Source organism: Ursus arctos, unplaced genomic scaffold (assembly GCF_023065955.2).
Source record: "Ursus arctos isolate Adak ecotype North America unplaced genomic scaffold, UrsArc2.0 scaffold_2, whole genome shotgun sequence".
In the NCBI taxonomy this organism is placed as follows: Eukaryota; Metazoa; Chordata; class Mammalia; order Carnivora; family Ursidae; genus Ursus; species Ursus arctos.
Genome location: NW_026622874.1, coordinates 78,009,354 through 78,037,091, shown reverse-complemented (window position 1 = coordinate 78,037,091; position 27,738 = coordinate 78,009,354). Strand labels below are relative to the sequence as shown.

Sequence of the window (27,738 nt, the reverse complement as noted above, 5' to 3'; positions counted from 1 at the left end):
CAAACATTTAAAACTCCAGTTTCACCCAAAACGTTGTCTTTCTGGCTTCTCTAGAACCTGAACGCACATTCCGACAGTGCACCGGTGAGCTGGAGCCCAGATGCTCGGGCTCCTTTAGACGGGGTGGGCACACGCCTCACGTTGCCACAAATCCTTCCCTCCTTTTCTCCTATGGCTGAGACCAAAGCCGGCTGCCGTGGGCCACCTCCCCCTTGCTGAGGACTTTCCTGCCCCGGCCCTTCACTCAGGACCTGTGTGCCCCTCAAGGCATCTGTTTATGACCCCTGCTTTATGCCACTGTCACCAAAGAGATACATCCGAGATGAGCTACAACACACATGAATGGGCGGCTTTATTGATTTTTACCTCCTCACAAGCCCTCCTAGTAGTAGTTACAGGTTGTGCAGTTTCCAGCAGGGATCTCGGACGCAAAGGGAGGTTAAGGGACAAGGCAAATCCGACAGGTCCTTCATTAGTGGACCAAAAACCTGTGTTTACTGGAATTCTAAAAAATGAACGCTGAAGATTAAGAGATACATTCTCACACCACTAGCACAGCTTAAATACTTTTTGACAAAAAATAATAAAAATAAATTATCTTCAACTCAGAAAATAAATTGTGCTCAGCAGAGTGACAGGAGGGTCCATTCATTGCATTGCACCGAGGGACTGGATGGGGGGAGGGGGGAGGGCAGGCCCGGGCAGCGAGGGTGATGGCAGCATGGGGCAGACAGCTCGTGGTGAGCTCAGTCGAACGCACGCTTGAAGCCAAGGGCGGGTGGTGGCCCCTTGGCGGTGGCCTGTCCTGAATGAGATTCACCTGCTCCTCTTCCTCCTCACGTCCGCCTTGTCTTCTGTTTCTTGGCTTGTCTCTTTGCATCTTCCGGGCCACTATTGTCAGAGGCTGTCTGGCCAAGAGCTCGGACGCCCTGCAGTCGACTTGTCAACTGCAACAGCAAGGGGATGAGCTAGAAAAAGAGAGAGAGAGAGTGAGGGGGGGGCAGTGCCAGGAGAACACTTCTGCCCAGGAGGACACTGGAGCCTCACATGTCAGTACACCTCCTTCCTCTGCCAGGCCATCACCCAGGTTCAAGACAAAGCTGAGACCGTTGCACCGGGAGGATCAGCAGGGACCGGCAACTGAGGTGTTAGGGAAGATGTCACAAGAGGTTTGTGGCCTTGAAAGGAGGCCTGGGGTTTGACAAAGTACAGCACCCTTTCTTGACAAAAACCCTCAACAAAGTAGGGCTGGAGGGAACATACCTCAACATCATTAAAGCCATATATGAAAGACCCACAGCTGATATCATCCTCAATTGGGAAAAACTGAGAGCTTTCCCTCTACGGGCAGGAATAAGGCAGGGATGTCCACTCTTACCACTTCTATTCAACATGGCACTAGAACTCTTAGCCACAGCAATCAGACAATGAAAAAAAAAAAGGCATCCAAATCGGCAAGGAAGAGGTCAAACTTACACTATTCGCAGATGACATGATACTCTATGTAGAAAACCCAAAAGGCTCCACCACAGAATTGCTAAAACAGATAAATGAATTCAGTAAAGTCACAGGATACAAAATCAATGTACAGAAATCTGTTGTGTTTCTATACACCAATAATGAAGCAGCAGAAAGAGAAATCAAGGCATCTACTCCATTTACAACTGTACCAAACACCATGAGATATCTAGAAATAAACCTAACCAAAGAGATAAAAGACCTGTACCTGAAAACTATAGAACACTTATGAAAGAAACTGAAGAGGACACAAAGAAATGGAAAAACATCCCATGCTCATGGATTGGAAGAACAAATATTGTTAAAATGTCTACACTACCTAAAGCAATCTATACATTTAATGCAATCCCTATCAAAATACCACCAGCATTTTTCACAGACCTAGAACAAACAATCCTAAAATTTATGGGGAACCACAAAAGACCCCAAATAGCCAAAGCAATCCTGAAAAAGAAAAGCAAAGCTGGTGGCATCCCAATTCCAGACTTCAAGCCGTATTACAAAGCTGTGATCATCAAGACAGTACGGGACTGGATCAATGGAGCAGAACAGAGAAGCCAGAAACAGACCCTCAACTCTATGGTCAACTAATCTTCGACAAAGCAGAAAAGACTATCCAAGGGGAAGAAGACTGTCTCTTCAACAAATGGTGTTGGAAAAATTGGACAGCCACACGCAGAAGAACGAAAAACTGGAACCATTCTCTTGCACCATCACAAAAAATAAGCTCAGAATGGATGAAAGACCTAAATGTGAGACAGGAAACCATCAAAATCCTAAATGAGAACACAGGCAGCAACCCCTCTGACTTTGGCCGCAGCAACTTCTTGCTACACACGTCTCCAGAGTCAAGGGAAACAAAAGCAAAAATGAACTCCTGGGACTTTATCAGGATAAAAAGCTTCTGCACAGCAAAGGAAACAGTCAACAAAACTAAAAGCCAACCTAACGAATGAGAGAACATATTAGCAAATGACATATCTACTAAAGGGTTAGTATCCAAAAATCTATAAAGAACTTATCAAACTCAACACCCAAAAAACAAATAATTCAGTTAAGAAATGCGCAGAAGACATGAACAGACATTTTTCCAAAGAAGACATCCAGATGGCCAACAGACACATAAAAAGATCCTTAACATCATCAAAGCATACAAATCAAAACTACAATGAGATAGCACCTCGCACCAGTCGAATGGCTAAAATTAACACAGGAAACAACAGGTGTTGGGGAGGATGCGGAGAAAGGGGAACCCTCATGCACTGTTGGTAGGAAGGCAAACAGGTACAGCCACTCTGGGGAACAGTATGGAGGTTCCTCAAGAAGTCAAAAATAGAGCTACCCTATGACCCAGCAACTGTACTACTAGGTATTTTACCAAAGAGGTACAAGCACCCTGCTGTTTATGGCAGCATCAACAACAGCCAAATTATGGAAGCAGCCCAAGTGTCTGTCAACTGATGAATGGATACACACACACACACACACACACACACACACACACACACACACACACAGAGAATACTACTCAGCCATCAAAAAGAATGAAATCTTGCCATTTGCAACAACATGGATGGATCTAGAGGGTGTAACGCTAAGTGAAATCAGTCAGAGAAAGACCAATACCGTATGATTTCACTCATATGTGGAATTTAAGAAACAAAACAGATGAACATGGGGAAAAAAGAGAGGCAAACCAAGAAACAGACTCTTAACTATAGAGAACACACTGAGGGTTGCAGGAGGGGAGGCTGCTGGGGGATGGGTGAAACAGGTGATGGGGATCACTTGTGATGAGCACTAGGTGTTGGGTGCAACTGAAGAATCACTAAATTCTATACCTGAAATGAATATTATACTATACATTAACTAACTAGAATTTAAATAAATACTTGAAACATTAAAAAATAATAATAAACTAAAAATTGAAAGAAAGAAAGAAAGAAAGAAAGAAAGAAAGAAAGAAAGAAAGAAAGAAAGAGGAAAGAAAGAAAGAAAGAAAGAAAGAAAGAAAGAAAGAAAGAAAGAAAGAAAGGAAGGAAGGAAGGGAGGGAAAAGAAAGAAGGAAAGACAGACAGGGGACAGGACTTGAGGCTTTCACAGACCCTTCCGGCCCCGAAACGTGCTAACTTCTGTAACACGGGCCCCCTCCCAGCTGTGCGGGAGGGCACTGCCCGGCACATGGCACTTTCTCACCAGGCCTCTGGGTTTCCTACCTTATCATGGTTGTAGCCAGCCAACAGGACAAGCAGCGTCAAAGGCAGGGCGATGTAGGACCCCTGTGCAATGTCTTGCTCAGGAAGTTTCCTCTGCAGACACCAAGAGCACCGTTGCTGCTTTACTGTCTCTCCACTCCCCCGCCACCCACCACCCTGCAGCCCACCCGGCCCACCTGGCCAGGATCCCAGCACCCCACGTGACCCAGCTCTTGCTCTCCACAGGCAGCAAGGGCAGTGACCTTGGTACATTTTCAGGTGAATCCTCTGCTACCCAAACTCTCCCGGCTGCTCTCTGCTGCTCTGGGGCAGACAGACGCCGGTAACAAGGCATGTGTCCTCCCCTACCTGAGCAAAGCAAGCGCTGTGGAGAGCAGGCAATTCCCGTGGCTGAGAAGGGCCACCTTGTGCCGAGTCCCAGCCACACAAAGGGGCTCTTTCCTACAAGGGAGTACTGGGAACACGCCGTGCTAGGCTCAGGTGCACAGTGACAAAGGAGCTGGTCCCAGAGATTAGCCCCAGTGAGGAGAGGAGGCAGGCTGCCACTTGTGTCCCAGTGGCCATTCGCCCCTTCTTCCAAAAGAACCCCCAACCTTCATCTGGGCCATCAGACTACACACACTTCCCGGCCTCCCTTGTAGCTGGGACAGCCGCGGAATTCTGGCCGAGGCTACACGAATGCCAAGAGTTCGGTAACACATCTGGGCTGTTCCCTAAAAGCAGTGGTGTGTCCTCCCCTCCTGCTTGCCAGGCATGCCACCTGTGAGAAGGCAGAGCTGCTAGGCGATGGCAAAGCCCCAAGAGGGGGGGAGGTTGGGTCCCTGATACTATCCCTGGACTGCACGGTCCTGGATGCTGAAAGAAGACAAACTTCCATCTTCCTGAAGCCCCTTAGATTTTGGGTCTCTGTATGAGCAAACAAACCTGCACCCTAGCTCACTCCACCCACACAAAGGAAACAAATAAATGGAGACTTTCAGATAATGATAGAACAAGTTAAGGGCACGGAGTACTGGTTTTCAAAGTATTGTCTGGAAACTCCCTCCCTTTCAGGAGATCTTCAAGGTAAAACCATTTTCATAACAACGCTATCATGTGTCTTTTTCACATTCGTGCTCTCACAAGTGAACTGTGGACTGTTTCAGAAGCTACGTGTGATGACATCGTCACTCTCACAGCTAATGGAATATAATAAATAAAGATAGATTACACACATATAAACTAAAACTCTCTCAGATTCTCCACAACTCTGAACAGGGTAATAGGGTCCTGTAACCAAAATATCTAAGAGTGTCTGGGCTGGAGAATGACTATGGGGCCATTTTACTCGAGATGGTTGAGGCAGAATGGGATGGTCTCTTAAAAGTCGAAGAATCAGGATGGGAGCCGATTTCCACCTCCAACTGCCTACTCCTGGATTATCTGACATGTCTTGGATCCCAGCACCTTTTCCCCAGAAATAAATACTTAATGGGGACGCTGCGGAGGGATGAAGACAGCAAGGCTCAAGTCTCGGGTCTGGCCACGTGACCTTGGGCAATCACAGGAAGCCTCAGTTCATTCACTATTAAGTGGCACTGATCCGAACAGCACCTACTGCAGGGGAATGTGAGGTTCAAAGAGATCAGCTACGTAAAATGCCAAGCAGTGCATGAAATAGTAAAAATGATGTGGTTCTCAGTTTGCACGTCAACAGAAGAGTAAAGCTGAGTCCTTATGCAGGCCTTCATAAATGCACAGTGCTGAGCCACCCATCAGGAAGCTGTAGTGTTCTAGAAACCATGTGATGTAAGACAAACCACCTCATTCTGAGTCCTAGCTCTGCTGATTAATCGCGGGGAGGTTACTTATTCTCTCTGAGCTTCTGTAAAAGGAACGGCACGTCCCAACAAGGCCTCTTGTAGGCATCAGCAGTGAATCCTTTGCACGGGCCCGGCAGGAACGGGCATGCCCTGCACGTGTCACTTGGCACCCTGGTCCCACATGCAACAAAGTGACAGAAGCATTCTTGGCAATAGCTATGGGGCATGGTGGCTGTTTGGCTGCCACCCAGCAGCATGTCTGTTCCCACCACCAGCTGCCCAAGTGTCTCCCTGGATTCAGATGAATCTCCTGGCGGGGGCCCTAGGGAATGTCGCAGACAGTCACCATTGGTGCCCTTTACAGGGACCCCTGCTCTCACTGGGCTGGCAATGTGCCTCCACACAGGGACAGATGGTTCCCTACATGCTCCTCTCTTTGGCACCTTCTAACCAGGTCTCCACTATGGGGAACGAGGAAAGTGCTTCCTCCTGGAGTCATCAGAAAAACTCTTTACTTCAGGTAAGATCATATTTGCCAAGTCACTGAGCACAAGCCCCTCATCAGAGATGCCCAGAAAGCAGCAGAAGAGCTGTGTTCAAATCCTAGCTCTGCTGTGCACAAGCCGGTGACCTAGACTGCTTAGTCTCTCCTTGGGTCTCATCTCTAGATGGCGGAAAATAATTCTTACCTACCTCCCACCTAGGATGGCACAAAATGGTAATTTGATTGCATGGAGGAAAGATAAATTTGGAATTATTCTTCACACGCTACACCAAGAAAAACTCCAAATGGATAGAGATGGAAATGTACAAAAGGAAACCATGCAAGTACCAGAGGAAAAAGAAATTCCTCTAAAAACTGGGAATGGGGGAGACTTTCCGAACTATGACTCAAAATTCAGAAGCAATGAGGAAAAGACTGACACATTTAACATAAAAAATAAAACAAATGTTTGCATAATGAAATGAAAAATGATAAAATGAAAAAACAAATTGGGAAAATAGGTACAACATATCTCACAAGGGGTGAGAATCCCTCCTAGACAAAGGGCTTCCAAAACAGATGAAAAAGACCAACAATCTAGAAAAAACTCAACACTTTCCAGAAGGGGAACAAGAAAATGATTCTTAAACACATGGAAAGATGAGAAATGCAGAAGACAGCCACGTGGAGGTACCATTTCTCATCCACCAGACTGCAAAAATTCTTTACTTCGACCACACTCTGTTGGGGAAAGGGGTGCTCTCATACATCGCTGGTGGGAATGCAAACAGGACGGCCCCATGGAGGGGAAGCGGCCCCATCCAGCAAGATGCCAGACGAATGACCCTGTGATCCAGCAACTCTACTTCTCGAGAGTCATTCCAAAGATGGACTGACAAGCATTCAAACACATGCACGCACAAGGCCGATCACTAACGGGTTATTTGTAACAGCAGGAAACCAGCAATAACCCGAAAGTCCATCCGGCAGGGGCTGCCTGAACATACTACGAATGGCCACACAGAGGAGTGCTATGTACCACAGCTGCTAAAAGGACCAAGGAGTAGCTAGATATGCTCCTCTGCACACAGCTTTTAAAAAAAATAGAATTCCGACTCTTCACGCTGGAAAGGCCTCCGACAGTGCCCAGTGCAGCAGCTCGGGAGCGGACTTCTGTTTTCTGTAGACGCGCAGGCTCTCCCCTTACTACCTACCTGTGTGTTTAATCCTCAGATGATTCTACCGCATGCCAGCTTTGGGAGGCACTGGTCTAAATAATTATCTCATGAATGTGTGTTCTGTTTGTCCCGTTGTTTTTTAGTCTGTTTGCTACGGGATCCAATGAGGTCTACATATTGCAAGCAGCTGATAAAACAAGCAAGTTTTGGGGCTCCTGGGTGGCTTCGTCAGTTAACCGTCTGCCTTCGGCTCAGGTCATGATCTCAGGCTCCTGGGATCGAGCCCCACGTTGGGCTCCCTGCTCATCGGGGAGTCTGCTTCTCTCTCCATCTCCCCTCCCCCTGCTTGTACTCTCTCTCTCTTCCTCTCTCTCAAATAAAAGCTTTTTTAAAAAATGAAGAAAAAAAATAAAATAGCAGAAATTCTTAAAATGGGCAAGTTTCTTTTAATCTACAGGTACCCCACCCATCTGTGTGAGTTTTTTTTTTCTCTCTTGCAATTTGCCAAATAAATCAAGCTCCAGGTTAATGTCCCGCAGTTTCCCACAACCTGTACTTTGTTGACTACATCCCTGAGGCATCCTTTATATGCTCTTGCGTCCTCTCTACTTCCTGTAAACTGGCACCTGGTTCTAGAAGTTTGGGCAGGTCAGGTGTCCCGTGCCTCCTGCTGAAGGACCACAACACCCCCATCACGACAACATGGTGACCCTTCTCCCAGAGTCACACCTGAGCCGCTGACCTAAACACATCCCCTGCCCTCACTGACAGCTTCCTCCTCAGAGGGAAATGAAGGCATCAGCACTTCAGAAAGCAGACAAGCGTTTAGGGAAATCCAGAATGCAAAAGGGACCCGAAGTTGGGGGCCCTCAAACAGCTGTCCTCCCTCCGCTAATAACCCCGGAGCACGGGTTGTGCGGTTTTCCTTCTCTCGCCGCCCCGATCGGCTGTTTCTAAACTCCCCCTTTTCCTTACCGTGGGATTAAAAATCAGGGTGATGTGTTTATGGTAGCCCACCGCCGTGAAAGAAACCTGAGGCAAGACGTAGTCATACTGGGACCTGGGGAGCGTGGAGTCCAACAGCACGACGTAGTTCTGTGCACAAGCAAAAATAAGTCACTTTTATAAAGGACTTTATGCTTTTAAAGAAATCCCCAAGTTCACACATCCAAACCGAGGTCAGCAACCTCAGAGCAGGAACCTCAGTGGGCTATTCCATCAGCGACAGCCGTGTGTCCCCGGCATCTCGGAGACGGCGTCGTCTGATAGAGCTTTCAAAGCCTGGGGCACTGCTGTATGAGTATATTCAACAGCGACGTAATTGTGGTCCTTTGAGGATCCGACTTTATGAAACACAGAAAGTTATTCCGAGCCATTTCTGATGAGGGAAATACATGATCCGACTGAGCAGACTGCTCTCAATCCAAAATGAGGTTGACTTTTAAGGGACGAAACTTAAGTGGCTCATTAGCCGGCAAATTCTAAGAACACCGCATCTCTGGAATGGTACCGGTGGCGGTCACAGCCCTGCGTGCGGAGCCCCAGCTGCGTGCTAGGCGCCATGAGCACTGCACGAGGCAGACGCCGCTCTGCTCTCAGCCACGGACAAGGTCGGGCTTACTGCTCCCACCTCACAGCGGGCAGTGAGCCCAGGTGGAGTCCGACCCTGAAGCCCATGTGGGTTCCCCAGAGCGGTGCTGCCTACGGTGGCGATTACAAAGGGCATCTCGAGAAATGGGGAGTGACTCCAAACGTCCACTGGAACCTTTTTCATTATTTTACAGCCATTTCCATTTCCATTTCCAGCCATTTCATGCCAAAAAAGGGCCACAGTTTATCATCCCTGGGGCAGGTGGTAAGAAGCCAAGACAGGGAACGTCATATGCAGGTTCACTACTGTCAAACACATGCCAGGCCCACGAGGAAAGAATCGAATTCTTTGCAAAGTTTGCTCTCACCATGACAACTACAATAGCTTGCTGTGTCCAAATACACTTGATAATAAACATTCTATAATCAGTAAATGATGTCCACCGTTAAGGCTTTGGTTAAATATTACAGCATTTCCTATATTATAGACTATCGTGCAACCATGAAAAACCACGTTATAAAGGTTTAATGATGGGGAAAAGATTTCTGATATATTCTTCACTGAAAAGTGCAGACTATAAAACAACATACAAAAGAGTCCCAGCCTTGCGTTATTAAAACAAATACACGTGTGAGTTTATATTTACACACACACAAGAACACACAATGAAAAAAGACCAAACAATACCTATCAGCAGGTGAACAGAGGTTCTTTCTAGATGATGGGATTGTATCTGATTCCACTCCCCCCCCCAAAAAAAATCTCCTGGCATGGATGTGCACTATTTTTGTAAACAGAAAAAGAGCAAATTAAGAAAAAATAAACCTTACAGAGCCCAATCTCCTTTGATTCTGAGAGCATGTCGACCGTTTCCGCAAAGAGGTATGAGGGGGTGGGGAAACGAGAGAAGTCTTTCCCTAAACTCAGAAGTGGAGTTACTCAGATGAAGACCCCGGCTGGAACGCAGCCACAGGTCTTCGTTACCTGGCCATCTCTGAGCAGCGGCGGGAAGTGGAAGAAGAGGGACTGGCCCAGGGAAACTGTCTGCATTGGGTTGTCAAGGTTTTCACTTTTATAAAGCTTTACCTGGAGGGCAGAACACAAAGCAGGGCATGCTTTTGAAATTAAAACGCAATAAACATTTCCTTTCAAACACTTCGCTTCTTCCTCGGGATGGCTTATTTCTTGGGAGGGGCGGGGGGCGGCGCAGAGAAGGCTCTTTGGCAACGTGGTTATTGGACAGAGAAACCACCCGCCCCCGGCCGGAATACATAATGCATTCCCCCATCCCCTGAGACTCACAGTTCTGTGACCTGCATAGAAATGCTACGATTTTAAAATCGATTCTGGCAACTCAGGTTAATGCTTAAGATGGTAAATAGTATAACGATAATATGAAGAGGAGTAGCTTCTACTATAGCTATAAATGCCGGGCAAGCAAGAGGCATGTTACACATACGTCGTCACCAACGCTGGCTCTGAAAGGCGTCACCACTACCCGACGGGAGGCCCCGAGCCTGCACCACCTAACGTGGCACGGTTTACATGTGGCGGCGCCTGGGGCTCAACCCACGTCACTAAGGGTCCGGCCCACCTGGCACAGTCTCTCCATATGCTGTACCCTCAACTCCACGAGTATTCCTTAAGCTCAAAACACATTCCCCTTTGGCATTTGGTTGTCCAGGCTGTTTCCAGAAGCAGTTCAGTCCTGCTTCTAGCCTTTCTCGTTGGCCTGTCTCATTCTCACGACCACAAGCAATGGAACAGGCGAAGGAGGTACAGTCCTGGCTGAGGCTGAAGGCTCTGGGGGCTCCTCCCTGCACCTGCCACAGGAGAAAGTCACAGTCGTCCTCTCCAGGGCCCAAGCTAACACTTTTATATAGAACAGACAAGTCATGGGTGTTTTCCTAAAATGAAAGTCACAGACTGAAGGCCAATGGGTCACATCCAAGACCACGTATGTGTTCTTGTGCCCTATATGGCGCTCTGAGCAAATCTGAATTCATTGCCTATGTTTAAAAACCAGGTGATTTCAAGTAACTCTAACTTCCAGCTTCTCTGGAAAATTGGGAAGTGATTCCAACCCTGGGCCAGGATTCCAACAGGACAACAATCACATGGAGACAGGGAGGGGGGTGCCATCCCCTCCCATCTGCTCCAGTTTGCCCCACGGCCCACCCAGTCCGCTTTGCTCTGGCCCTGCCCGCCTGGCCTCCATAGACAACATGCTTGCAAACCTGGAAGGAAGAGCAAGTTAAGAGGTAAGTTAAAACCTCAGCGCACATTCTCAGCCAAGTCTAACGTGTCATCGTGTATAAAATTACAAGCACCTCTGAGAAACACACTCCCATGGCAATTCACGGACATTTTTCAAGGGATCCTCGAGCAGGGTATAAACATTTCATCAACTGCAGACAAGATTTGGTTAGGACCTGAAGAGATCTTGACAGGTCACTGAGTCCCAACTCCTGTGTTTCACAGAGGAGGAAACCACAGTCTACGAGAATGGAGTGACTACCCGTGGCAGTGGGGTGAGCAGGACACAGTTCAGATTGCCCGACTCCTAGTCCCCTGCCCACCGCCTCCACCCTGGACAGAATTTTAAAAGTTACAAGGCACTCTGCCTTAAAATTACCTTTCCGCTTTAGACTCTAGGTTGTATGGAGCTTTCATTAGGCTGCTACAATGCTTCCAAAGATTTATTTCTAAGGCTAGCTAAACAAACAGTTATCTGAAAGTACAAAGCCTTTCTCTCCGGGCCATCAGCAACCACTCTCCCAGATGTACGCCAGGATTCTCAACCTCAGCCCTCGGCACCTCCACCGTCAGCAAGCTAAAGCGAGCGCCAGGCAGGCCCACACATCCCACTCCCACTCTTCTCAGAGCCGAAAAGAACACAACGTTCTCACCGTAAAAAGCCAGCCTTACCCATAATGTAGGGAGATACTCAGAGGAAGTGATCACGTTTCCACTTAAGTCAAATTGATTGATCTGCCGGAAAACTATGATGCTTACATCATCGATGTCGTTATTACCAACCTAGAAAGAAACCAGGAACAATGTTGGAGGCGAGGAAGCTGGGAGGGGAACTTCTACTCCAGCCGGTGACGTCCTAGGCGCTGTTTCATAGCAAACTTCATCTCTTCAATAGTCCAAGTCCAAGGGCACAAACTGACAGTAAGGAGGTGGGCTACGGCTGGCCCGCGACATGTTTACTTTGACTAGCACAGGATTTTTTTTTCTAAGTTTCCATTATTTGCCAACAATTTAAAGAGAAATTTCATACGCACAAAAAGCCAGATTTTCCAGGCTCTCTAGAAAACAGAGACAGATGTGTTTGCCCGGCAGCCATCAGCAGGAGCTGAGGCACAGCTGCCCCACGGGTGGGTGTGTGCCCTCCCGTTTGTCCCTTTTTCCATATCTGCCAACCCCTGGTCCCCACGACTGTCCGCCTGGCCTTAGCCACCATGGCAGGGAAACACGCAACTGTAAGATGCTGTCCTCATAGCCATTTCAAATGCCAAATGCCATAAAGACGTCAAGAAAATCCACTTCTCAGCCAGATGGTCCTAAATGGCCCACCCTCTCCTGCCCCTCATAACCTTCATGCCTAATGCCACCTAATCAAGCCACCAAGAGGCAGCAACCCACCCCCCCCACCATTCCACCCAAACCCTCCAGTCTAGCATATCAGAGTCACTCTGTGGGAGAAAAGCTTCACTTCAAATGATTCCCGGCTCCTTCTCGTGACCTGGAGAGAGAACTGCCTCTTTAGGGATCAATTAGCTAAGTCATGATCTGGAATATCCAGAGACTCCACCAAGTGGAAAAAACAAGGTCATCTGGATATAAGAAAATCGGGTGCCCTTGCCACCAATTAAGCCCATGCTGTCTTTATTACCCTCCCTTGATCTGAAATGCCACGTAGACCTTGAGATCCTCAACATGGAGAATGATGATCAGAGTTTGCCGGGGGGAGTGAGGAGACAACAGCTCCAATTTCCCCTCCGGATTCATGACAGCGTTGCTGCTCATTAAACCCCGCAGGAGATGCCGCTTGTGAAGACAGCACCATTCTAAGAGGACCCTTAATTAGGACCCAGAGCTCCCCCCACATCAGAGGAAAGGCAGGCAGCCAGGGGAGCGCTCATACCACCATCCAGCCGCCGCTGTTCCGTGGCTTACCGCGATTACCCGGTGGTGGGGGAGTGCCCGTTCGATGTGGTCGTTGCCTTCTGCCTTGAGCTGCACGTGGTACACACATCCCGGCTGCAAGGCAAACCCAGGGGTCAGGTCTCTAGCAGGGGGCTCGCAGCCCGGAACCTCATCCAAGCCTGCTCTGACCACAGGCCCTCACCACAACCACGTCGCCATCCCCACCCCACCCCCAGTCCCAGTCTGCGGCCCGTTAACCTTCTTAAGAGTCCCTTTTAGAAGCACCTGGTGAAGGAACATGTATCTGGACGTCTGCAGCTCCTTCAATCCCCAAGAAAAATTAGATTTGGCTTCCTACTTCAAAACTGCTAAGCACGATATGCTTATTCTGATAAAATCGTTCTTCCCTAGCCATCTACACCCGCCCCTGCCTGCCTATACTCGTGGGGTGACATCAGCGATGACATTCCCGAATAATTTCTGCCAAGTGCGATCTGAGAATTTTCTTCTTAAAAATACTTGTTCTCTCAAAAACTTTTTATTCTATTGCTCAGTTTTACAGGCATACATAAAGTTTACCAAATAAATCATTATTCTAAGAAAGCTTTCGGAGCAACCAATTTCTGATCAATAGCACAACTGACCCGCTCACACATTAGGATCTAAAGCATCAGGCCGAGTTCAGTGGTGTCTATATGCAGCTATCAGGGGACAACCCTAAGATGTGATTGTTTATTTTTAAACTAGCATGGATAAAAGAGTTCTGGTCTCCTAAAATAATGTGTGCTTTGATAGCTGTAGGGTCCGTTTTTTCCCCTTTCAAGATTCTGTCCATTTGGAATGTTGCCTGAGCTATTTTATAATGAGCACATGGCACCTTTACAAGACAATAAAGCTATTATTTTTTTAAAAACTGAGAACAAATTTATGATCGCCGGTAGACACATTCATTGACTTTACAGCTCAGTCAGGACTGGCAGTATCGGGTTCAGCTCAAAAGAGCTATTTGTACCCCAGAGAGGAAGGGACGAGAGTAGTCACTTGGGCAGAAAAGGGGCCGGCACTGCCTGCTAGCTCCCGTGGCCGGGCCACCGGGAGCCTGTCCGGGCAGCTGCTCCATCCCAACCGGCCCCGTCTTTGCTCAGGGCCCGGGCTGACGAACTCAGAGATTCACCCTCATCCTCTGGCAGTGGAATCTAGTGCCGCAGCTTCTCACCCAAGATCTCCTGACAACAGTGCGGGGAAAGGTGAAATGAATGAACGAATCCTGAGGCCGGGATCCTTAGAAAACCAATATGGGATCTCCAGCCTCGTGTCCTCTGGGAGACTGGCAAACTCGAATCCCAAACCCTGGCTGAGGAATGGCTAAGGATGTCCCCACAGAACTGTGGACTGGCACACGAAGGCATGGGCAGCCCCCAGGGCGACTCCAAAAACCAGTGAGAGCACTAATAAACGAACACCTATTAGAAGGAGGAGGAGGAGGGTGTCTTCAGAGCACCAACTAAAATGGAAATCTACTGCGCCGGAGAAAGAAACTATATTCGGCTTAATTACATAAAATGTGTTAAGTCGGTGAGTTTAGAAGAACACGTCTGGGCCAGCAAGACGCTGGGAGAATCCAGAAAGCGATGAAGATTTTGGGTCCCCGCAACCGAAAGAGTGAGGTAGGCCAAGAACACAGATAGAGTTCACCTGGGGGAAGGGAGGCTCTCCGAAGCCCGACCTCCACAGGCACCCACCCAGACCCCGTCTCAAGCTGCCGTCCAGCAAGCTATAAACCAAAACCTGAGCTGGCAGTTTGGGTGAGGGCCACCTCGAGGGAAGGTTCTGTTTGTCGACGTTGTCAACTACTCACTGTGGACAACTACTCACAAAGGACAAACCCCTTGCCTGAACGTAAACAGCTAAGCGATGACGGAGGCGGGATTCACACCGGAGCAGACAGAGCAGAAGGGCGTTCGTGCAGCCAACAAAGGACCAGCTGCAAAGGTTGGGCCTGCACTGAACTCGTGAGGCCAAGCACTGGCTCCCACGACCGGATGCTCCTCCCTGGGCCCTGGCGGCAGTGGCATGAGGCCGTGGTGTCCCGGCTGTCTGGTCTCCGTGGAACCACTGCCACAGGAAGGGAGCGGGCCTGGAGGCAGCACGCTCCTCGGGGGCAGGGCCCCCCCACAGGGCGGATGACAGCGAGAAAGGAGCATGGCGGTAAGGCTTGTGTGGACTCCTAAGCACGTCAAGGTAACCGTCACGTGGATGACTCTGCTGAGAACATGCCAGACGGAGGGAATGGTGGGCAGAGTGGGGTGCGCAGAACGCACCCAGTTGGTGTGCATCCAGCTGGACCATCAGAATTCCAGTCCTCCGCACAGTCAGAGAAGACACCCCCAAGTCCATCCTCCTCCTTCAGCTTGAACACCCCAAGCTTACCAGGCAACTTTCCAACCTGCCTCCCAGGTACCCCAGTTTCCGACACTGAGATGCCCCGGACATGAGTATTTTTATTTTGGGGAAAGAACAGTTTTGCCCCAACACATCTAAATACACTGGGAAACTGGCTTACGTTTCAGCTCACGTGATCTGGGCAAGCGTTAGCCTGTTGCGGACATCTGTGTGCCTGTCTCTGTGGTCAGCTAGGAACATCCTGTGTGTGAATCTGAAAGCCCGGGGACCCAAGCCCAGATCCAAGGGGCCCAATCCAGCAGGTGCTATCCAACGACACTCTCGCAGTGACCACACAGTACACGGGTAGTGTCCGCTGAATGAGCAAATGAATGAATGCACGAATACAAACTGAGGAGGCACCATGAATCCTAAACTGAATGTTGCAACTGAGCAGCCAAAAGGACAAATGAGTTGGTTGTGGCCCACACAACAAAGCTGTGGGTTTGTGGGATTTTTTTCTTTTTAATTAGTTGACACCTAAAAGTCAGGAGTTCTCACATGGAAATCTGAACTTCTGACTTGTCTTTTAACAATTCAAATGATCTGGCAGTGCTGAGCCTGTCTTCCCACGTGGCTATAAAGAGCTGGAGCAGAGCGGTAGCTGCCCCAGAGTTCTCTGCACTCCTCACCACTCCCTAGTGTCCACCCAGCATCCTTCGGCAGTTCAGACGCCTCTTCTGGCCCCAAAGGCATCTGGTCTACGAGCCCTGGCCTACGCCAGAACCGCCCAATGCCAGGCAAAAGCTGCACCAGACCCACTGTTTTCCAACTTTATTTTGCCACAAAACCCCAACCCAATGTGCTCAATGAAAGGTAAGCTGTGCCATGTAAGACAGGGATTAGGAGGGTTCCAGAGCCCTAACCCTCCAGCCCCAAACCTCCTTTCACAGTGTCAAAAGACCCACTAACAAAAAATGTCCAAAGTCTCACCAGCAATCCACGTAATCTGAACTTCCCCTCTTCATCTGTCACGGTGTCTTCTCCATAAATACTACAGTCGCTCTGTCCCACGGCCTCCACAGCTACACCCTGCTCTGGTTCTCCGTTCAGAGAAGAAACTGTACCGTAGCAACTAGAGTGACAAGAGAAGAAACGGAACACGATATCCCCATGGTTTCCTGACGCACATGAAGGATTTGTGGTCAAGTGTCCCGCGTGTATCAACAATTTACAGTACCAAACAGCCCAGGGGAGAACTGTACCCTGATGACCCAGGCACTCAGTCCCGGCCGTGTCACTTCCAAATCTGACCTTCCTGCCCGAAGGCTTGAGCCAGCCAAAAGACTGTCATCAATCTCTCTTCTTTTATGTTTGAAGGGATGCTCCAGAAAATTACAATTAGAAAGGGCTAAGCCTTATTTTAATCCATTTTATCTTATTTTCATTAAGCTGTATTTTAAATAATAACGCATCTAATGAAATGAAATCAGTTTCTCTCTCATGCCACATAGTCATTTGAAAATGGCCCATTTTTCTAAACTTTCTATCAGTCTTCACCTCAAGTGCTTCCGTATACCTTTACAAATACATGCGTGCGGTGGGTGAGTACGTAAATATACTTATAGCTCCGTAACACTGACACAGCTACGATACAGTATATCGTGTAAGTATACCAGCACTTGCGCAAACCGTCTCCGGAAGTGCTCTGAAACACTGGAAAACACGAACGGCTGAGACACAAGGAATGGAGGAAAACGTAACATTTTATCCTCTCTTCAACATTTTGAAGCCTTACTCGAGTGAGTTCATTTCCTCCTTCTTAAAATTTAATTCGAGTTTCAAGCTCTTGTAAAAATAAAATTTTTAAGCAACTAAACGGGCTCTCTCAGGCCAATTTCAGAATAGGGACTTTGTAAAAGAGCAGTAATTTGAAGAATCCGAAGAAAAAGGCAGCAGTTAAAACTCTCTGCACTTGCTCTCTCATCCCCTCTGGCTCCCGAATGGGGGTGAGGCAGAGTTCCCAGGAAACAGAGGCCCGAGTGGGACTCCACAGTCCAGGCCCAGAGGCCCGGGGAGCAGGCGGGCTGCGCACCTGTAGGCCGTTCGGTAGCCGGTGACGGTGATCTTCAAGTTCTGCCCCTCCTGCACCTCGATCATTTGTGAGGACGGCTCAAACCGGAACTCCTTCATCATGGGTTTGAAGTAATACTGGCCAGGGCTCTGCCGAGAACCAAGCACAAACTGAGTCTCTACTGCCACATCTAGCTATGGCTGAACCAGGGGCGACTACGGTCGTCGGGGACCGGAATGTGGCCACCAGAGCTCCAGGGCTTCCTGCACAGACAGAAACGGTGACTCTAACTCCCCCATAAACTAACTCTATCGACAACTCTAATAGTAGCCGGTGTTAGGTGCCCACAGTACCTCTGTGAAGCAGATGCCAATTTGAATTTTATAAAGAAACTGAGGCTCAGAGAGGTCAAGTAGCTCCCCTGAGAAGACACAGCAACTAAGCAGTGGAGGGAAGATCTGCAGCTGCACAGCGTCTGATCTTTCAGATACACCTCACCGCCTGCAGGCGATGTCCCTGTAGCCCTCACTTTATTCCCAGGACTCACGGAATGGCCAAGTAATATACACTTCCTGAGTCCCGTCGGTCAGGGCCCCGGACGACATCTCGAAGGGGACGGTGCTAGCCTCCCCCATGGGGACCGTGGTTTGCAGAAGAAACACAAGCTAACCACCAAATAAGCCTCGGCATTATCAACAACGGGATGCCGTGGTCTAGCAGAGGGACGCCTAGGAGGGGAGCTGCTGCGGCCAGGGTAATTAATGACATTGTCTTCGTGACAAGCCGGCGGCCAGAAAACAAGACATGTCGGCGGAAGGGAACATGAATCAGCAACATTAAGTTCTAGTAAGAGCAATACTCTAATTACATTTGGTCCCCTAAGCAACATAAAACACTCCACGCTGGGGCTCTGTTCTCACGTTGTCAAGCGATACATTAAGTCACGCACACCGTGTCCCCACGCTCTCGGGGGGGGGGGGGGGGGAAGACCAGCAGGCAGTAAATTATAGGACACCTTACCAGGTTGGAGAATGTCAGAATGCCATTGTCCTGAGTCAAGAGGTTGGAACGAAACACGCCACCGCTGAGGGATAAGAGGACCCCGGGGAGGGGCTGGTCATCTTCGGCCTTTATCTGGGGGCGAGAATGGAACAACAGAGCAAGGTGGACTCCTATTACCCACCGAAGATAACATTTCAAAAGTCAAGAGGTAACTCTTCTGGGTTGTGTTTCTTTTATGTGATCCAATGGGGGAAGAAGGTTTAGTCTTTGTCCCCAGGGTTAACTCATGTTAAGAGTTAGGCGTGCGGCCTTCCAGAACTGCCTCTACGTCCACACGAGTGTATAAGCATCACGGCTAGTGTTGACCGATGGGCGAGTTAACAGCGGGGGAGGGGAGGGAGGGCAGGTGGATCAAGCATGGGGCCCCACCACATGGCCCTGCAGCCCTAAAGCATCCTAAAGCAGGGGGCGACCGGCCACAGCAGGTGGACGGCCACCTACTTTTACAACAGAAAAGAGGGGACCATCGAAGCATCCTGGGACATGTGTATCTCTGTGCACTTAGGGTTTCCCCTAATCCTAGGGGAACGGTTGGGACATCATGCACTCCGAATTCAAGACGACACCACACGGCATGCCAAAGTGACTGTGACCACTTACAGTTCCGTGATTCATCCACACGCGGGACCCTACACGCTCTCCAAAAAATGGACATTGTCTTAACCACTGCGAATCTAACCTAAAACCCAGTGTTTCTACGGTAACTTCCTTTGCGTTCCTCAGTCACTGCTGAAGTTGGGCGTTTCTCCTATGTTCACCAGTCACTTCTACAACTCTGCGAACTGCCTTTTCCTATACTTAACTGTTCTTTTTTCTATGGGGTTGTCATTAGCGTATCGATTTTAGCAGTTCCTGATAATCTGGGGTATTACTTATGGTTTAAAGAGTATTTCTTGGTTGGAATGTCTTTTAATTTGCTTTAAAATGCATCCTGCACAAGAGAATTTGAAATTTGTACGTGATGTCATCTGTGTTTTTCCTTGAACCTCTATGTTGAAAATATTCACACTCAGGGACCTCCAGACTTGACTCTAGACACCACACACCATGTTTCTTCCCAAGAAGGACAGAGGGAAGAGAAAATGACATCAAATACCGCTCTAGGAACATTCTGTCCTTTTACACAGAACACAGTTAAGGATGAGAGCTTAAAACACTTGCCAAAAAGTATGCAAACAAGCTAAAGTCAATAAGTCTCCACACTACACTGGGTGAAAGGAAGCCCCCAAAAAGAGTACATCCTGTACAATTCCATTTGTGTAAACTCTAGAAAATGCAATCTGATCCACGGTGGATTGCATTCCATTGCTTCTGTCCAGTGTCGGGCCCCTGCACAGCGACCTGGAGTACACCGAACAGACAAGGCTCCTTTGAAATGCTTTTACCCTTCCATTCCTAAATAACATTCCGGTTGGTCTTACTGTGACAAGCATGTGCTGGGCAACCCATCACTTTCTCTGCCTTTCCCCTATTATTTCCTTTGCCTTGGAACCAACCTGAATTACCTTTTTATTTTCTAGGTTTGGCCTAGGCAAAGGTTTTTCTATAGTCAAACTCCAGGTCTCTACTGCGTCTTGGCTTAGATAAACTATTGACTCTTAACAATGGAATGCAATCCTCTGTGGATTAGAAAGCAGATCAGCAGGGAGGGGCACGAGGCGGGGAAGGGGTACAAGGAAACTTAGTGGGGTGCCAGATTGTCACTATTTTCATGGGTGTACCCATATGTTGAAATGATCAAATTATATGCTTTATGTGCAGTTTACTGTATGTCAATTATTATACCTCAATAAAACCGCTTTTTAAAAACATGTTACCTCAAAGCTTACGCCAGCCAAAGCATACGCCTTAAAGTCTCCGATGGTTCCTTCCACTGCGGTCAAAACGTAGCCTTCCTTCTGTGAGGATACGGTGTACTCCAGGTCACTGTGCAGGGGCCCGACACTGGACAGAAGCAAGCAGACGCTGGAGAGGGCTGTGTGTCACACCTGCAGGAGGCCTCGCCGGCCCCATGGAAGCCTGGGCTCCCCGCCAGGTCCCAAGCAAGTGCTTCTTCCTTGGGGCTTACCTGTAGGCACCTCTGTCATCAGTGAAGACTGTGATCAGGGGTGAGCTCGCCCCCTTTTCACTGATGACGATCTCGACTCCCTCCAACTCTGGGTGGATCTGGCCTTCCAGAAATAAGCCGGCTTTCCCATGGATCTCAATCAGCTTCCCCGGGCAGCTTTCTAAACAGGGAACAAACAGAAGAACAGGACTTAGCTGCAGTGGAAGGGGGCATTCTGGTTGGGGGCTTCCCACTAAAGAGGGGCCTAAAATGGAGGTATCTGAAGCTAGTTCCAAATGAGGTTAATATATAACAGAAACTGTAATAATCAGGGGGCGGAGGGGGGCCCACACCTCCCTCTATCCCTGAAAGGCCTTGCTCAACAGGTGGAAACATCAGGAAGCAAATCTAAAAAAGGCTTGGGGTTCTCGCTACCCCTCTCTCCGTTGTCACAAGGCCTTTCTGGCGGGTTAAGAGGCTATGTAGCTGGGCCCAAGGCGGAAGCTCACCCCAAAAGGGCTGCCCCCTGGAGAGCCACTCTATTCAGTATGCCCCCCTTCCAAACACGGATCACGTACATGCCCAAGATCTAATGAACCCATACCGCTAGAGGAAACGGTCGGAAGCCCAATAACAAATATTCCACCAGCCATCACTTCTCATTGCCTGGTCCTAAGAAGACCCTCCCTCGCCCCTACCAACAAATATCACACCACGAAGAGTTGAGACATATGATGGCTAATGCTCACGTATCAACAAGAGATGGCTTTGCTTTTTCACTTGCCTTTTGGTGGCAAATTAAAAATGCAGGGAAAACAGTTGGTGGTCCTTCTCCAAAGAGATGGCCCAAATTTTAATGACCAGCTACTTTCATCGACTGAGACCTTCCATTCACTCACTCACTCGCCAAGCAGTCACAGCTCTGTGCCGAAGGGGATTTAGGGAGCCTTACAAAGACAGTTACGTGATATCAACGACACGGAATACGTTTTTAAATGCAGGCAAAGGAACGGATGCAGAGACGTGTTGCGGGCTCACGGAGTTGACATTTACCTCCGCTGACGGTGGCTTCCATGGACGGGGGGTAGAAGAGCAGCTCTTTAGACGAGGGTGTGACAGTGATTTTCTCTCCAGACCTAAAACGATGAAGATACTTGCATGCGGCTGGCTCTGCCCTTTGTTAGGAAGGCCGTCAGGACGGACGGCAGCGTAGAGAGCACTTACCGTGCCCAGTAGGAGAAGTCATAGGAGAAGGGGCCCTGTAGCTCCTCTACCATCTCCTGGACGGGGGGCTTGCTCCTCCCTTCTCCCGCGTCTTCCTTGCCGTTTTTCTCCCGCTCCTGCCTGCGGCTCTCAATCTCGGCCAGCTGCTGCTCCCTCCGCAGCTCCTGCACAGATTTCAGGGGGCCTAGGACCAAGGCGGGTTCACTGTCAATGGAAGATCTGGAAGAAAGGAAGGAGCAGCCCAGAGCACGTGGTCACTTATCCCTGTAGTCGGTGGCAATCTGACATTTCAACAAGGAGTCATCCGTAAGGGAAAAAACAAACCCCTTATAACAGCACCACGGGGGCACACCCTGCTTCTGGTTTGAACACACCAATAGTTTTTTAAAAAATGAAAACTGAACTTCTCTGTGACGGTGGCAGGATCTAGTAGATCTTGGCTGGGATGAACTACTTTATGACTTGAAGAAAACATCCGACTTCCCGTGGGACGCAGAGGTCTTTGCATACCACCGTATTTTTTCATTCAACCTTAACTGAGAACACTGCTAGAGAACCGGTAAGCTGGACAGATGACATTCCCTAACCATGTGGAATCCATATTCCAGTGGGAAGAGGCAGACGATAGACTGAAAATGTCAAGGAAGTACAACGGAGAAAAATAAAGCAGTGTGGAAGGAAAGAGTGCTGGGAATGTGGGGGTGCTGTTCTTTATTGGGCTCCCTGGGTGAGGAGTATGGAAACAGCAAGGTCAAAGCCCTTGGAGCCTGAGAGGGAGCTCCCCTGGGGAAACAGCAAGGAGACTGAGGTGGCCTGGACAGAGGGACCCAGGGAAGAATCGGATGGGTCAGAGGGTCGTGGGGGAGCAGGTGATAGACTAGGGCTTCACAAGCCTTGGCATGGACCCTGGATTTCACTCGGAGTGGGATGGAGAGCCACTGGAGTTGCAGGCAAAGGCATGACATGATGTCTTCTTCCAAAGGCTAAACTCTGCCTTCCGCTTGGAAAACACACTGTCATGAAGCAAGAACCCAAACAGGGATGCCAGGTAGGATGGCTGTGGTAAAGATCCAGGCAACAGACAGTGGCTCAGACCAGAGTACGGAGGTAAAGCGCTGAGAAGGGACAAGATGGTGGGCATATTTCAATTGTAAAGCCAAGGATCTGTGCACGGACTGGTTGGGTACAGGATGCAGGAGAAAGGACCATCTAGAAAGATGATAAAGAGTGGGTCTGTGGAGGGCAACAACCAGGAGACCAGTGTGGGACCCGGGGAGCACAAGATCCCCAGGAGGGATCCAGGCAGCCATGTCTAGCTGGAACATGCATCTCATACAAGCCCCAGCACAAGCAAACAAAACCAAACCCCCTCTGAGCTTACAAGAATGAACTCAATAAAGACTGAAAATAAGGTAACACAGGGTCACGACTATAATTTCTAGTAAGAATATGAATTTCAAGTCCCACCAGTAATTGCTACTTTCCAAGCAGGAGAATAGTGAAAGGCATTGTTCCAGCACCAGGCACAGTTCTGGGCCCACAAGAAACATTCCCAAGTCCATCTTCTAGACACCTGGCTTCCTGGGGAAGGGGGCACCCCTTCAACCCATTCTCCTCAGTCAGAAGCCAAGAGCTGTCCCCGCCACTCATCCCGCCTGACCCCACTGGTCAGTGTGTTGCCACATCCTGTCAATTCCATCTGCTCAACAACGTCCCAGCCGCCCACTGCTCCCCAGCCCACTACCATCTGTCTGGCTGAACCCCAGCAGCTCCTACCTGGACTCCTGCCTCAAGGGATGTCCACTTGTGGGCTGCTTTCACCTGTTCACTCAGCAGCCAGGGGGAGCCTTCTGAAGCAAAAAGTCATCCCTCTACTCAAAACACACCATACTGTCCGTGCACAAAGCAAAGACCCTTACCATGGGTTGGCCCTACCAGCCTGCCTCCCCTGCGGGCCCCCCCAATCCTCAGGGGGCCCAATACAAAGTCCTCACCGTAGGTGCAACACCGTGTGCAACACCGTGACGACTATCGGTGTCCCCTGTGAGACCCTAAGTCCCATGAACACAGGGGCTGGCCCTGAACAGCGAAGATTCTCCAGACATTTTCGGCATGGATGGGGGAGTGGAAAAGGCGATGGACAGAGAGATGGAGACATAGGCGAAAAGGTCGCTTCAAGTAAGGAGGGAGAAAAGTTACTCAAGGTTTCCATTCTCTCTCACAAAGACGGTCATGTGGCCAAAATTCTTTCATTTCTCAAGAAAAACAGGGTGTCAGAGGCACCTCACCACACTGTAAAAATTCCTCTCAAAGGGAACATTCGCGTGAAGCTGACCCTCGGTGAGGGACTGCCTTTCATACACCTTCTCCCTCACGACCCTGTGTCTATCAGGTGCCATCTCTCCTTGCCCAGCCTTCAAGAAAAGGTCTCGAGAAAAATAGGCAATTTTTCTGAATTTGCTAAAACACTTGAAATACAGTGAACAAGGCAGAGAATTTTTCCCCCCTTAGCCAAGACAGGAAGTGTAAAGGGTTCAAACAGAAATTTAAGGCACTGAAACGAGCTGTCAGAAGGCTCTCCCTCAATCCTCAGTTAATTCCGGAATCATAAAAGGAGAGGACCAAGGCTGTGGTGAATTTACGGCTATGTCCAGTAAGAGGGAAGGCCATTTGTATACACACCTAGAGATAAGAAATCAAAAATAATTTCCCAAGTGTCTGTCAGAGAAGTCCCTGGGCCTCGTCCACCACCCTCCTGCGCTCAGACCACCGTGGAGCACGAGTCTTACTTGATCGTCACAGTGACATCCATCATTTTGTCAGTGGTGATAGTTCCAAGGACATGGTGGCGAATGGCTGTCAACGTCAAGATACTGGGTGATGACCTATAAATCAAGCGGAAAGAAAACACCAGCAACATCACCTAGTTGTTCCCAAAGGATCACAGACACACCCTTCATGGGCAACTGTTCTGACCCTGAAATATACTACATGAAATTGCTCTAAGTTTGGGGTGAGGTAACCCCTGACACACCTATCAGTGTTTTAAAGCATAAACTATTTTCGCTCTAAAACTTGACACCTCCAATTCCCGGTGAAACCCTCCAGGGTTTGTAAACAATGTAAAAATGGGAGGCTGGAGTTTGAGAAACTCCCATCAGTGAGGGCTGGAAGATTTAACCAAGATGGTATTTATGCCACTTGAAAACCTCAGCCTTCCATCCTGGGTTTACAGAACTCTGGGGAAAGAGATCGCAGCTCCATGTCCTCAATAATTTATCCAAATGTCGGGGCGCCTGGGTAGCTCAGTCAGTTAAGCGCCCAGCTCTTGATTTTGGCTCAGGTCATGATCTCAGGGTTGTGAGACTGAGCCCTGTATCGAGCTCCGTGCTGGGCAAGGAGTCTGCTTAGGATTCTCTCTCTCCCTCTGTCCTTCCCCACCCTCTGCTCACGCTCTCACTCTTTTTCTAAATAACAACAATAATTATATTATTATTATAATATCATATATTATACATATTATATATTTATAATATATATAAATATATATTATAAATATATATATTAATATATATATTTCAGATATATACATATCTGAAAATCCCTACATGGAAATTCTTTTTAATACCTAACTTTACCTCTTCCAGAAAAAAATATGCTTTTGTTTTTCAGAAATAACCAAAGAAGAGCTGTGTGCCCACTCTACTGCAGGGGAGGTTTACCCACGCCACGGGGCAGTGAACACCCAGCTTACGTGTCATAGGTGTAGAATGCTTGCTCAAAGCGGTGGCAGGAGCGAGGAGTCACCTTGTACACACCTGCACCCAGGAAATCAAAAGTCATTTTCAGAGGAGGGTGTCTATCACACTGAGCCCTCCCAGCACCGAAAGCCCACAGGCAGCGCCTCTCACTCGAACACACAACACGCGGCAGATGTGCTATTATGGGATCAGAGATGCTTTTCCACTGCCGGAAGCAGCTTCTTCTCAACAACCCGGTCCATTTCATGGCCCCTCACAAGCTCAGGATTTCATTTTCCGTAACTGAACAACTCACACTAGTTTCAACTGCACAGACCAAGCTAACGGGGATGCGCACACGAAGGAACAGGAAGTACATTTCGACCTCAAATGAGACCGAGAATTTTCCACTTAACAGATTCTGTTAAAGATCCAAAAGATAACCACAGCCTGACCTCCTTCCTAGAAACATTCCTAAAACAGAGCATGGAGCAGAGGAAAGCCCAGGAATTTATGGGAACAATCGCAGAGGACACTTTCATGCCACGAGTCTACGTAGGGTAACAGCTCTGACTAGGAGCGTATGTTGTTTGCCGGAGGAATACAGCATCGGGAAGGAGCGAAGCCTAACGATTTAGTCCCCCAAATGGTCACTAACCCACCTTTTGGCCACGCTTCCTACAGAAACCTGAAATGAGTTCCAAGTACCTCTGCTGTTTTCATCCCACCAAGGAAGCCCCCGTGCAACTCCTACCAGGAAAGAAATGGGTTTCTCCGTTCACTTTGCTCTTTCATCCTACAAATGTTGCCAGAGCACCAGCACCCACTACAGGCCAGGTATCGTGCTGGGGACGGCTACACAGCGGCAACGAGCGTGTACTCTACCTCGGGAACCCAGAGAAGTCACTGAATTATTCACCAGGAAAATGCAAAATAAAACCACCGTGAGCTGCCACTTTACGCCCACTGGGACGGCTAAAATCAAAAAAGACCGTAAAGGTCTTTTGTGAGGATGTGGGAAAACAGGAACCCTTGTGTGCTGCTGGTGGAAACATCAACGGGAACACATAGCCCCTTCAGAAAACTGTTCAGCTGTTTCTTTAAAAATGACACATAAATTTACCCTGTGACCCAGCAGCTCCATTCCTGGGTATCTAACCCAAAAGAAATGAAAACAGATGTCCACACACAGACTGGGATGCAAACATTCATGGCAACATTACTCATAAGAGCCAAAAACCAGGAATGTCCACCAACTGGTGAGTGGACACACAAAATGTGATCTATCCACGTGACAGAATTCAGTAACAACAAGGAACAGATCATTAATACCCTTCCCAACAGGAACTTCCACCAAAAATGTGCTAAGTGAAAGGAGCCACACAAAATACCACGATGGCAGGATTTCATGTACATGAAATGTCCAAAAAAGGCCAATCCATAGAGACAGAAAATAGATTAGAAGCTGCCTGGGGCTGGGAGCAAAGATTCCCTGTAAACATGCATGAAGAATATCACCAGGGTGATGAAAATGCTCTAAACCAGATTATGGTTATGGTCGCATAATTGGGTAGGTTTACTAAAAATCCTGGTATGTTGTAAATGGGTGAATGTTATGGCCTGCAAGCTGCACCTCAATAAAGTCGTTCCAAAGGGAGAGAAGCCACTGAAGGATTTTAGGCAAGGTGGGAGATGGTCCAATTTTTATCTTCAAAAGATCACTTTTAAGTCAGTTTTAAGGAGAGGTAACTGGCCCATGGTATAGTATTTTTCAAGGGGAAAGGGCCCAGCCGTCTCTACCCAACTCAAACCCCGGAGACCAAGAACGCTCTCCAGCCCCCAGCTCTAATTCTCTGGGTCGAAATATCACTCCCTCCAGCGGAAAGAGACAGAAAATCCAGGGTACGCTAACCACAACCGAAATTGATAGCAAGACACAAAGAGAACCCAGGGAGGAAAAAAGGCCTTTACCACAATCCTCGGTGCCTTTCCATTCTCTAACTCAGAGCCCATCAATCCTTCCAGACTCACCAGGCTTGGACAGGCAGAATCGGTTGACTCCTTTGGAGAGGTTATAAATCCCCACGTTCTCAGGTCCATTTCCATCCTGATAAAATTCCTAAGGGACCAAAGCCAATACAATGACTTACTAGGAGAGATGGAGACACCAAGATGATTAATAATATTTCTGTTTCTGAACCAGTCATGTGTTTTACCCATTAATCATTTGAGCAGTTGGGTGCCACAGGAAAATTAAAAACCTTC

At 48.5% G+C, this 27,738-nt stretch overlaps 1 protein-coding gene across 1 annotated transcript in view; it reads right to left on the bottom strand.

Moving 5' to 3' along the window:
* Positions 1-328: 328 nt before the first annotated feature.
* LOC113270754 (BOS complex subunit NOMO1) overlaps positions 329-27,738 on the bottom strand; it is a 53,733-nt gene continuing 26,323 nt past the window's right edge. Inside the window, exons 16-31 of the mRNA XM_026520249.4 lie at positions 27,505-27,592; positions 25,488-25,551; positions 24,523-24,618; positions 21,734-21,952; positions 21,563-21,645; positions 20,531-20,690; positions 20,280-20,406; positions 18,421-18,534; positions 17,422-17,549; positions 16,320-16,461; positions 12,975-13,058; positions 11,718-11,828; positions 9,774-9,875; positions 8,174-8,293; positions 3,735-3,827; positions 329-968 (exon numbers count right to left, since the gene is read on the bottom strand). Coding sequence (XP_026376034.1) covers positions 837-968; positions 3,735-3,827; positions 8,174-8,293; positions 9,774-9,875; positions 11,718-11,828; positions 12,975-13,058; positions 16,320-16,461; positions 17,422-17,549; positions 18,421-18,534; positions 20,280-20,406; positions 20,531-20,690; positions 21,563-21,645; positions 21,734-21,952; positions 24,523-24,618; positions 25,488-25,551; positions 27,505-27,592 — 1,863 coding nt within the window. The 3' untranslated portion in view covers positions 329-836. The remainder of the gene's footprint in view (positions 969-3,734; positions 3,828-8,173; positions 8,294-9,773; positions 9,876-11,717; positions 11,829-12,974; positions 13,059-16,319; positions 16,462-17,421; positions 17,550-18,420; positions 18,535-20,279; positions 20,407-20,530; positions 20,691-21,562; positions 21,646-21,733; positions 21,953-24,522; positions 24,619-25,487; positions 25,552-27,504; positions 27,593-27,738) is intronic.